Below are 12,258 nucleotides of genomic sequence, written 5' to 3' on the forward strand. Positions count from 1 at the left end.
AAGAATTTACCTCAAAATACAACTGACCCTCTCTATATGAAGAAGAATGTATTTAGGGGAGAAGAAGTGCTTACAAGCAGATCCTAGTGGCACATTCCTTTCAGTCTTGCTCAGCAGTTTGCCTCTGTTTACACTGGTTAAATATTTAAAGTTATCTTTCCAAAGTAAAGCAAAAGCCCAAAAGATTTTTTCCTAAAGTGAAAGTTGAGATTGTCCTTTAATACGTACCAAGCCACATTCCATGGAGAAAGGCAGATGCAAGCTGCAAATTACTCCCTCTTCTGATCCTGCTCACTCTCTCAGTAATATTAATGGAAAATACACACATACCTAAAAGACACAGAAAAACAACTTTCCTCCACCCTATCCCTCCACCTCACACACATACCTTTTCAATTTGTGTATCTTGAAATACTAATGCAGAAAATATGATCTGAATCTCATTTACATCAGTGGAAATGGGGAGTAATTTCACTAAAAGGAATGTACTTAAAGCATGGCAAAAGCAGTGTGAGAAGAGAAGTAAAAGCTCATCACGTAATTTCTCCTTGCATCACAGCTTTGTGAAGCTCTACTCGCTTCCCTTGCATCTGTGAAATCAGCAGGTCTACTCCTGGGAGTAAGGATTGCCGGTTTAGGCCCTTAAATCAGCCTCTCTGTGTTTGAAGAACAAGAGAGAGGCTGTGTTTTCAGGCACTGTATGTAACTGTAGAAGAACTCACTCAAGAAAGGGAAATAAAAAGAGAGTAAAAATGTTTGCATTCTCTCTGAACAAAATGAGCTGTGATCTGCAATTGCCCTTTTAAGAGTTGTGACTTTTTCTTGTTCTCTGGAAAACTTCTGGCAGCAGCAGCCAGGCTGCAGCCCCTACGCCTCTCACCCCAGCGCAGAACATGTCAGGGAAGGCAGGCAACATAAGGCTTTAATTTGCAAGGGATCATCTACATTTCTTCTGAAAAGAAAACCAAATCAAATCTCCACATACTCAATCTATCTTGAATAAACAGCATTAAGGGAAAAATGCTGTGGGTATTGGGAGGAAGAGACTCTTTGTAGTCCGCTTTGACTGCACATACCGTTTCTCCTCGTGCCTCTTTAAAGCATATAAAATCACTGTAATGGGGGGGCTGACTTACACAAGTGCTAGTCAAAGATTGCTCTTTATTCCTAGCCCATGCTACACGGTAGGAGTTTGGGTTACAATAGGTGTCACACAGCAGGAGTAAATTACCACTGACTTCAGTGGCTAGAGCTGCATTTCCATTCTATTTCTCCTATTCCCACAACCCCCAAATACAAATAAAAGTACAATTTTTACCTAAATTGACAATCGCAGACTAATACAGCCAATTAATAACAGGCACATATAAAGCATCTGGGACGAATTTGAGGGTAAGATGACCTGGGCCACCTGATGGCAAGAGAATGACTTAGTATCTTGTCAAATGCCTGTTAATAACAACTGTCTCTGTGCCAAGATGACTTTCTGAGCACTTGGCTGTACAGCCTTGAGACCCTTGGCTGCAGTAAGTATTCTGGCTGTTGCCTGCACCATCGCCTAGGGTTTGTGTTCAGCTCCTACTGATTTTCTTTGCCAATCGCTGCATGTGTTTGTTATTTTTGTCAGCACAGGCATATTTCCAAGAGTCTTCTAGGTGTTCCAAGAAACAGTCAATGTCTGAGGCAGGCTTTTAAATTTTAAGGATTTTGTTCTTCTGGCAAAACTAAATACACGAGATGCTATGGCCCATGGCCGTGGGGCAGATGGCTATGTCATTGGCATGTTGCAAAGTGAAAAATACCTTACCATGCAACTGTAAAAGCTGCTTGGAGGTCTTGTCCAGATAGTTTCTCTCCAGAATTTTCATCTGTAGGTCTGCGTGTCAACTTCTAGGATCAAACAACTTAGTTTAAGGAGTTTGTATTACCTGGATTAAGGATTTTATCACCAGAAATATATGGTAGCTTTAATATGGCAATATAAAGGGGTACCCTATTTCACCTTACAATTTGAAATGTATGACCCTGTAATCACCTCTCCTTCATTTAACTGCATTTACACTCTTCATGTTGATTCTCCAACAAACCCCCTTGTCTGTGAGTCGTGAGGACTTGATGTGATCGATGTACACTGCCAGCACTGAAGACAGAGATGCCGAAGTGAGATCCACCTGAACTGTGGACATGTACTGTCTCATCTGGAACCCCCTAGGTCACTCCACAAAGTTTCAGGAATGTAATATACACTTTGCTGCCCATCACAGCTTATACACTTGAAGCCTTCTCTCTACTGAGCTATCAAAAATCCTTTCTTTCTATACAGAACTAACGTCCCTACCCCCTCCCAAAAAAACCATTAACTGTTCTTATCAGCCAAGATTCTTGCTCAACATGAGCCAAAAGTCATTCCACTTTTAACTTGCCACACTGTATTATGTTGATCATACTTTCAACCTCTTATTTAACATTTAAACATGAAATCTTGAATCAGCTAAAAAGCTAATTATCTGAGCATAACTTGCTTTCACTTGGTGGACAAACATGTATTTATGCTATCATCTGTGTTAAGATTTTATTCATTTGGGTGGTCGCTAGCCTTACCACAAATATAGTTAGTGCTTATATTGCATCCTCCATATGTAACATAGGCCTGTGAGGTAAAGCTGAATAATTTTCTCTAGAGAAACAAATTTTCCTTAAATGCTGTGGAAAGGAAGCATTCACTCTATCCTATTTCTTCCAGACACTTAGAGGAAAACAAGAAAATATTCCAACTACTTTTGCTTTGTTTCTTTCCAAAATTAGAAATTTAGATGGCTTCTTCATTTTGGCCAAAGATTTGTATCATCCCTGCCTCCCATAAAACCAGTACAAAACAGCACCCTGAGGACAGCAGCATAGTGAGGATACTACTGGGATATAAAAAATGTAAGAGGACAAAACTCAGTATTCTTCCCACCTGCCAGAGTCCTAATTTCCGCTACTGTAACAAGTAATAGCACATTGTTTTGAAGTAAAAGTTGAAATTTCATTTAAGGTATGATTTTAATGCCCAGATTCTGGTCTGTCTTAGAATGGAAGACTATTTCCATGGGAAAGGGAAAGAAGAGTGCCTGTGCTTTAAGAAAGACACTATTTGTCTGTGTACAAACATGTTTACCATTGTACTGACCCAAGTGACGGTGGCATCCAGTCCAGTCTCCTCCCTCCAACAGTCACCTGCGGTGGATACCTAAGGAGTCATTAAAAGAACAAGGCAGACACACAGTGATAGTCTCATGGGGATGTAACATGCAGTACTAGGATCGTATGAAGAAGTAGTATCTTTTATCAGACCGAGACATATAGGTGGAAAAATTAGACAAACCTTTGGCCATACGAAATTTTCTCCAGGTTAGTAACACCAGCTGCAGCTCTCAGTTAAGAACAATCACTTAACATTTACTAAGATACGTATTAATTAAGCCAGCTCTGAAAGGACGATGGTAGCTGTAGAATAAAGAGGACATTAACGACGTTAATGATGCAGAGGATGTTCAGGATGGGAGAAAGAGTGACATTTATTAGCTAAGCAAAAAGGAGAGACAATTACTTTACAGCCTCTTGATTTGGAGAGAGGTGAACAGGGTATGGAAGCAGAGGGAACTCTGCCAGACCAGCATCTCTACTGAGGCTCTGGTTTTGGGTGTTGGGCAGAGTTAGGAAACCTAGTTCCCATGCTCACTGCTGTGGGACAAGTTCTGTAGTTTCTCTTAAGGAGCAGGACTCAAAAATTAGAGGGAGAATGTCTTGTTTGCGAGAAACTCTCTCTCACTGACAACACTCTTTGGGTCTTTTATAGACCATCTCTGGGAGTTCACACTGGTGCTGAGTGGTCATTTTCAGCAGCAAAACTACCAGGAAGGCAGCTGTGCGCACGATGAAGTATGTTAGTCCTGAAACTACAAATGCAAGAGTGGAGGATGCTGATTGTTTGATGGCAGGGGGCGTTCATTGCTGTAGTGGCAGATGGGCACAAATACATCTTAACATTTCTTGCTCAGGCACAATTTAAACTGATCTGGTGTTTTGGACCACAGAGAATTACGCTTCTGATGATGAGTTTTGTGGTTTGAGGTGCCTGAAATGTAGGACAAGTGCTTCTGGGAAGAGTCTTTCCACACAGGATTTCCTGTTATGTGAAATAGTTAAACAGTTAAAACCAGCAAGTCATAGGAACTTTCCTGAACCAGCTCTCAGCCCTTGTTCTTCCCACCACAACACCCCATCCAATCCCATTTTCACTTTTTCTTTCTGAGCTGGTCTCACTGATCCATCCCTACCTAAGCTCTAAGCAGTTGTTCTTAAGTTGCATTTAGCTTTGGTATTTACTGCTTCAGAACCAAAAATATAGCTCGTTAACCCAGACATTTGTCTACTTTTCATTCTATACCAGTTGGTCTGAAAAAAGCTAATACCTACTGGTACAAACCTTGTCTTGTATACACTGATCTTCGACCTACAACAATCTTCTGGCTAGTTGCACAGAACAACTTAGGACAGCGCTCCTTCAGTGTTTTTCAGTTTGAGAAGTGAGTAGTTCCTAAATATTTCAAATGCAGACCCCTGTAGATAGAATTTCAGCCAACTGACCTTAATTACCTTTCCTGGATTGTGTGATGTGTCTCCAGGTCTGAAGACCACAGGCAGAAAGCTACAGAGGCTTCCTTAGACTAGTTAGAAATTCACACTTACTTTCTATGAGAAAGAGCACGTATAATACTTGTTCCTATCTAAAGATCCAGTGTTCAATTGTTTTAGGGTGAATAAGAAAACAATATTGTCATTTAGGGCTGAATATAAATTAGGTTTTGTGCTAGAAAGGAGTTAGTAATTTTAATTACTGATGTAGATCTGAAAAGGAAAATCTGTAGCTTAAAACTGTAAATGCAATATGCAAGGAATCAAACTTTTTCAGCAGAAGATGGAAAATGGTACCATTTGTGCGTATCATTTTTGAACTGCAGTCCTCTGAGAAGGGAGTTCTTGACAGAACTCGATGAACTCAGCAAATGAGGACATCAGCAATTGACATATTTAAGGTTGTGCCGTTTCTAAACATTATCCCGCTCCTGCAGTCGTTACACAGCACAGATCTTGCTATTAATTAGTTTGAATGTGGGACAGCACTGCTGGGAGAAAGAAAGTGGCCTAAATAGCACGGTCCAAATTTTATCTGTAGCTATCCAAGAAATACGGATGTCTTTTATTAACCCTTGCCACCTGTGACAGCAAGAAATAAATGTCGGGCTTGTCTTATTCCTAATGGATTTTTGCAGCTCATTAGTGTATAAAGTGGAAAGGGTGGGAGCATGCTGCAGAGAAGGAAGACAGCTGGCCAGAGAAGTTTCATAGCTGGTTGAAGCTCTGAATGGCAGCATTAACCATCGGACAAATATGAGGACATTCACGTCCATGATGCAGAGGCTCGGTTACTGAATGTTTGGAGAATGTGGTAGGATTCTCCTCCTCCTCTCCAGGAGCACAGTTTATTATTCTTATTGGATTCCAGTGAGTACAGTAAATCCCCCATTCAGTCTCCATCATTTTTCCAGACTATGCATTTCGGAAGAGCCAACATGACCTCCATTCTGTGTGAGCAACAGGGCTTTAGATGTGCAGAAAGAAATGGCCCATTGGCAGTCCCTGTATGCCCATTCACCCCTCCCCGGAGTATAGCCAACATAAAAAACCTGACGGGAGGTATTTGCAAGTCACACAGGATTTCGTCTTGAATTAAGCTGGAATAACTGCCCACTGGGCAAGGGAGGAAGGGGAATGGGAAAACCCTGTTGTGATTATTTTCGTATCTCAGGCTGCTGCTGTAGACATGATGGGGGGGGAAGACGCGCATAAAACATTTGCGATAACTGGGTAGCGAGATACCTGAAGTGTCTCTGGAGGGAGGGGAATTCTGGCCACTCGCACATCACCGGCTGCGTGTGGGAGATGCGAGCACCGCGATCGCTGCCTGCACGCTGCCGCCGCTCCCCCCCGCGCCCCAAGTTATCACGATAACCCAGCCTTCTGGATTTCGGTCCTGCAAAGATGCTCCCTGATCGTTCACTGCTCCCTGCAGCAGCAGACCCCGGACGGCAGCACTGTGTGTCCCCCCGCCGACTCTGCCCTTTGCTATTTGGCAAATATCGACACCCACACCCCGCCGCTCCCCGGCCCTCGGCGGGCTGTGAATGGAGCCTTTTCGCCGGGGGAGACGCCGGGTCGAAGGGCCCCGGACCCCGCCGAGGTGCGCACTTCAATGCCCTTAACTATCGTCATCACCAGGGAATCCAAAAACACCCGCCGCCACCGCCACCCCGGCGGCTCCGCGGTGCGGCCGCCGCCGTCCAGCCAAGCCGCCCCGGCGGGCCCGGCCTCCCCCGGCGCCTCCGCGCTGCCGACCCAAACGGCACGGCCCCCCGCTCCCCCAACCTGCCCCCCGCTCCCCGGCCCCGCAGGAGACAGCCCCCGCACCCCCCCCCCCCAGCGGCGCCCCCCCTTCCCCCGCGCCGCCTGCGCCCGCCCCCGGGTGAGGCGTTGGGAGACGGTCCCTTACGCAGGAAAGTTCGGCGTCGGTTTCAAGGCTCCTCCCTCCCGGTGAAAGGCAGACGGCGGGGCGCCTGGAAACCGGTCGGAGGGAGCGCGGCGCGGCGCGGCGAGGGGCGCGGGCTCGAGGGGCCGGCACAAATGGTCAGGCGGCGGCGGCGGCGGCGGCGGCGGCGGCGGTAGTCGGAGGCGCGGCGGGCGCTGCCGCCGGTGCGGGCAGAGCTGCGCGCCGCGGCCGTGCGAGTGGCGGCCGGGGCTGCCCCGTCCCTGCCCGCCGCTCCCTTCATGAGTCGCAAGTTCGGGCCGGGAGGAGCAGCGGCGGCGGCGGCGGGGCGGCGGGAGCCCGGTTGGGCAGGCGGCACCGACTGAGCATGGCCGAGCGGCGCGGGCCGGCGGCGAGCGGCGGCGGAGAAGTTGGCGGCGGGCGGCGGGCGGGCGGCGGTCGGTGCCCGCGGCTACCGCCGCCGGTGCTGGTGGTGCTGCTGCTGTGGGCGGCGGCGCTGCCGCCGGCCGGGGGCCAGCCGCCGGCGCCGCAGTACAACGGCGAGCGGGGCATCTCCATCCCGGACCACGGCTACTGCCAGCCCATCTCCATCCCGCTCTGCACCGACATCGCCTACAACCAGACCATCATGCCCAACCTGCTGGGCCACACCAACCAGGAGGACGCGGGGCTGGAGGTGCACCAGTTCTACCCGCTGGTGAAGGTGCAGTGCTCGGCCGAGCTCAAGTTCTTCCTCTGCTCCATGTACGCCCCGGTGTGCACCGTGCTGGAGCAGGCCCTGCCGCCCTGCCGCTCCCTCTGCGAGCGGGCCCGCCAGGGCTGCGAGGCCCTCATGAACAAGTTCGGCTTCCAGTGGCCCGACACGCTGCGCTGCGAGAAGTTCCCGGTGCACGGGGCCGGCGAGCTCTGCGTGGGGCAAAACGCCTCCGAGCGGGGCACCCCCACGCCCGCCCTGCGCCCCGAGAGCTGGACCAGCAACCCCCACCGCGGAGGCACCGGCGGCGGCCCCGGGGGATCGGGGCCCGGCGAGGCCCGCGGGCGCTTCTCCTGCCCGCGGGCGCTGAAGGTGCCTTCCTACCTGAACTACCGCTTCCTGGGGGAGAAGGACTGCGGGGCGCCCTGCGAGCCCGGCCGCCTCTACGGGCTCATGTACTTCGGGCCCGAGGAGCTGCGCTTCTCCCGCACCTGGATCGGCATCTGGTCGGTGCTCTGCTGCGCCTCCACCCTCTTCACCGTCCTCACCTACCTGGTGGACATGAAGCGGTTCAGCTACCCCGAGCGGCCCATCATCTTCCTCTCAGGCTGCTACACGGCGGTGGCCGTGGCCTACATCGCCGGCTTCCTCCTGGAGGAGCGGGTGGTCTGCAACGAGCGCTTCGCCGAGGACGGCTCCCGCACCGTGGCGCAGGGCACGAAGCGGGAGGGCTGCACCATCCTCTTCATGATGCTCTACTTCTTCGGCATGGCCAGCTCCATCTGGTGGGTCATCCTCTCCCTCACCTGGTTCCTGGCCGCCGGCATGAAGTGGGGCCACGAGGCCATCGAGGCCAACTCCCAGTACTTCCACCTGGCTGCCTGGGCTGTGCCGGCCATCAAGACCATCACCATCCTGGCCCTGGGACAGGTGGACGGAGACGTCCTCAGCGGCGTCTGCTTTGTGGGCATCAACAATGTGGACGCCCTGCGGGGCTTCGTGCTGGCCCCCTTGTTCGTCTACCTGTTCATCGGCACCTCCTTCCTGCTGGCCGGCTTCGTGTCCCTCTTCAGGATCCGGACCATCATGAAGCATGACGGTACCAAGACAGAAAAGCTGGAGAAGCTAATGGTGAGGATAGGCATCTTCAGTGTCCTCTACACGGTGCCGGCCACCATCGTCATTGCCTGCTATTTTTATGAGCAAGCTTTTAGGGAACAGTGGGAGAGGAGCTGGGTCACGCAGAGCTGTAAGAGCTACGCCATCCCCTGCCCCAACAACCACAGCAGCCACCACCCGCCCATGAGCCCCGACTTCACCGTCTTCATGATCAAGTATCTCATGACATTAATCGTGGGCATCACCTCGGGCTTCTGGATCTGGTCTGGGAAAACGCTGAACTCCTGGAGGAAGTTTTACACCAGGCTCACCAACAGCAAGCAGGGCGAGACCACCGTCTGAGACCCCCGCCCACGGGGCCGGGGGGGGGTGGCAGGCAGCCGGAGGACCGGGGCTCTGCCTCGGGAAGCAGCTCCTTATCCAGCCTGGGCAAACTTTGGGGACCGCAAGTGTCTTCCGCAGGCGGCGGGGAGCAGAGGACGAGCCAGGTGGGGACCCCCGCGCCTGGGACCGCCGGGCTGTGCCCTCCCCGCTCCGCTCGGGCTCTCTGCTGTGGGAACTGTACGGGCTGTCAGGTTGGGGGAGAGGGATGTAAATAGCCTCTGTAAGATTTTGTAAGTATATTTGTATTTAAATGACAAAAATCTCACTTTTTTAATTATTTAGGACACTTTTAACCCGTTTGCGGATTTTGCTTCCTTGCCCCTCTTTTTTTTTTAATTTAAAAAAAAAAAAAAAAGGCGTTGGATTTTTATTTCGTAGGGCAGGATGGGAAAAACTGCCGGTAAGAGGAACCAAAACAAACCCCTTTCTTCTCCCCCACACAGGTTTTGTAATGGCTTTGATTGGAGTTTCGGTTGCATGAGCAGCAGGGCCCTGAGGGAGGCGGCTGCTGCCACCGCCGGGGGCGCCTCCTGAGCCGGCCCCGGCCCCGGCCCGGTCCGCCGAGGGTATGTGGCGGTGGGGGCGGCCCCGGCCCGGTCCGCCGAGGGTATGTGGCGGTGGGGGCGGCCCCGGCCCGGTCCGCCGGGGGTATGTGGCGGTGGGGGTGGCCCCGGCCCCGGCCCGGTCCGCCGGGGGTAGGTGGCGGTGGAGGGGGGGGGAAGTGCCGCTTCCCGCCTCGGCCCCGGCCCGCTGGGGTTGGGGGTGGGGGCGAGGACGGACCCCCGTACAGGGGAGGACAGACAGCCGCCCGGCAGTGGGGCAGGGACGGCGCTTCACCTCGCCTCGGCTGGCCCCCGCTGAGCCGGGCTGGACCCGCCAGACCCTTTTTGGGATGGTGATGGGGGTGGGTAGAAACCAGACCCAGCCCTGCCCGGCGGTGTGCCCGGCCTCTCTCTGTAGGGAGAGCCTCTCCGCAGAGCCCGGGGCTGGGGCGGGGGGGTTGGCTGCCGGCTGCCCTCTTCCAATTTTATAAAAATTTATTTAAATGCACCACATAGTTAAGAGGAGTTGGCCTGTTTTGTTGTAGGAGTTGAGGTTTAACACCGTCTGCACCTGTAGCATGTCTGATGGCTTAGGAGGTGGGTGGGGACATTGATACACCAAACCTAGCCCTCGTTTTGAGTTTTTTAATCCCACTTTTGGACACCCTGCGGGTGCTCCCACCGCCGCCTGCCCCGGCACCCTCCCCACCGGGCTGCTCTTGGCTGGGGTTTGCAGGATCAGGAAATACGGACTCCGTGAAAGGAGCATCGGAACAAAACGCAGCTTTCAGGGTTTTTCTTAATTATATCCGTAAGCTGGCTCTTCATTTGGGAAACACTGGAGCCAATGCCATACCCCTGAATTTTAATTCATTGACATGTAATTCATTACACATTATGATGGTGTGATGATTTTTACCAGTAGTCAAAACAAAGGAAGGGAAAAGAGAAAATCAGAACGTTTAAGCACTCCGGTGGGATGTGAGACCTTAAAGAGCCTCTGCTGTCTTTTTCCCCCCCCTTTTTTTTTGTGAGGTACAGTAATAACATTGCATACTGCAAAGATAAGATACCATGTGTGCAGCATATCTACTACCTTGTATGCTCCTGGGTGTGTGGGATTGTGCTTCTTAATACAAAAAAAAAAAGGTTAAAAACGAAATTGTAACTTTCGACAGATGCATTTGAATATTTAGTCCTCTGTATGAAAAACAGCAGAATGCTTCTCTCCTGATTGTATTGTTTTAAACTTTTTTTTATATAACAAATGCCTGTATTTAGGTTCATAAACATTATCTATGGCTACCATACCCTGAAATGCAAAATTATTTGAATTTGGTATGCATTTATTTCTGTTCATTATCACAAGATCATCTATATTTATAGAGGAATAGAAATTTATATATATTAAATACCATATTTTTAATTTCTCTGAAATAAATTGAGGTTTTGTACAAAACTATCTTGTCCCTTTACGTATTCCTCTGACTAACTCAAATACTGTGTGAAAGCAGTGTATATACTACAAGATGTGTGGGATCCCTTTTTTCTTTTCTTATGTTGAGTTCACAGTAACAAGCTGGAATTCAGTGTAGGAATTCATTGTGCATTTTGGTTTTTATCTCTGGGCCGGTCTAGATTAATCCTTCAAAAGAAGTAATGTAAACTGTTCAAGATCTCTGACAGGGTATGGTCGGTGGTGTGAAATCCAAGAAGAGATCTGCTATATGGCAGGAGAAGAAAGAAGCTCGTCAGTTCTTTTTTTTTTTTTTTTTTAAAAGAAAACGGTTCTCTCAACTTAGCCTTTCTTCTCCCTTTCCTATTAAAAACAAAGATTTTCTCACTGCTCAAAATGACACTCGAGCTATGTTGCAATATTGAAAGAATATTTTAATGGGTAAAATAGTTTTGTGTTCCTGAATTTGGAATGTTTGGTAAATCCAGAGTTAAATGATATGTTCATGGAAGCATTTCAGCTCTATGGAAAGTACACGCATTCTTAAACCTTTCTACACAACACGTCCTTTTTTTTTCCTAATTCATTGTTCAAAGTGCCATTCTGTAAGCATGGGTTTGTTAGGAAAGACCAGCTAATTATGAGGCTTGATTTCTCATTTCCAGCATTATAAGCTAGTACAGCATTTCATTCTGTACATCTGGAGGAAGATGTAAACAATTTTTGGCTCGTTACTTTTTTCAAATCGTGATGCAAAAACAGCCATAGAGAAGTAAGGGGAGCTTAACAAAATTTCCCTAATGAGGTGAAACAAGAGGGCAGGGTTTTTTTCATTATTTTAAAATTTGTTTTACATAAACATAGTTCCTGCTTTCTCAGATATTTTGCACATTTCTCTCAATTCCCTCCCCACCACCTTTTTTCTTTGGATATTTTATTTTAGCATTTAAAATTGTACTGGTCAGCACTCAGCTAGTGACCTGAAGTACAAGCCATTCAATTTCAGTTGCAGTGGCATTCTTTCTGGTCAGTGTGTAATTACATTTGACCCGTTTTGACTGATCTGTTTTCTTGCAGCTGAATGTATGTGATTTATTTATGCATGGGAGAACACATGTATTTGTAATAGAGACTTTGTATTTATGGTAGGGATGGGGGGGATCAATTTTTTCAAAATACTTTTCAAAGATGAGAGATGGAATTGTCGTTTCTACATGAAGTAAAATGTTAATATGTGCAGTTCACGATTTGCAGCAGATACGGATCCCCTTCAGTTCTTTGGGGTTTTTTTTCATAGATTGTAGAGCTGAAGCTCCATGTTCAATCTTGGTTATTTTAATAAATATACCAGAGAGCACAATATGATCATTTAAAAATCATTTAAAAGAGCACCCCCCTGCTTTTTTGTTGGCTAATTTTTGTCAGCTTTCACAGGGCAGTAATTTGCAAAGGTCACAGTGATTACTGAATGCTG

General features: G+C 48.9%; 1 protein-coding gene and 1 long non-coding RNA gene across 2 annotated transcripts in view; one reads left to right on the top strand and one right to left on the bottom strand.

The window, feature by feature from the left end:
• LOC142052550 (uncharacterized) overlaps positions 1-6,463 on the bottom strand; it is a 28,162-nt gene extending 21,699 nt beyond the window's left edge. Inside the window, exons 1-4 of the long non-coding RNA XR_012658872.1 lie at positions 5,926-6,463; positions 3,173-3,232; positions 1,808-1,890; positions 229-330 (exon numbers count right to left, since the gene is read on the bottom strand). This is a non-coding gene — a long non-coding RNA (uncharacterized LOC142052550). The remainder of the gene's footprint in view (positions 1-228; positions 331-1,807; positions 1,891-3,172; positions 3,233-5,925) is intronic.
• Positions 6,464-6,632: 169 nt separating this feature from the next.
• On the top strand, positions 6,633-10,787 carry FZD1 (frizzled class receptor 1). Its single transcript, XM_075082794.1, has one exon. The coding sequence runs from the start codon at positions 6,957-6,959 to the stop codon at positions 8,742-8,744; it is 1,788 nt and encodes a 595-aa protein (XP_074938895.1). The 5' UTR covers positions 6,633-6,956; the 3' UTR covers positions 8,745-10,787.
• Positions 10,788-12,258: the final 1,471 nt, after the last annotated feature.

This window comes from Phalacrocorax aristotelis, chromosome 2 (assembly GCF_949628215.1).
Source record: "Phalacrocorax aristotelis chromosome 2, bGulAri2.1, whole genome shotgun sequence".
In the NCBI taxonomy this organism is placed as follows: Eukaryota; Metazoa; Chordata; class Aves; order Suliformes; family Phalacrocoracidae; genus Phalacrocorax; species Phalacrocorax aristotelis.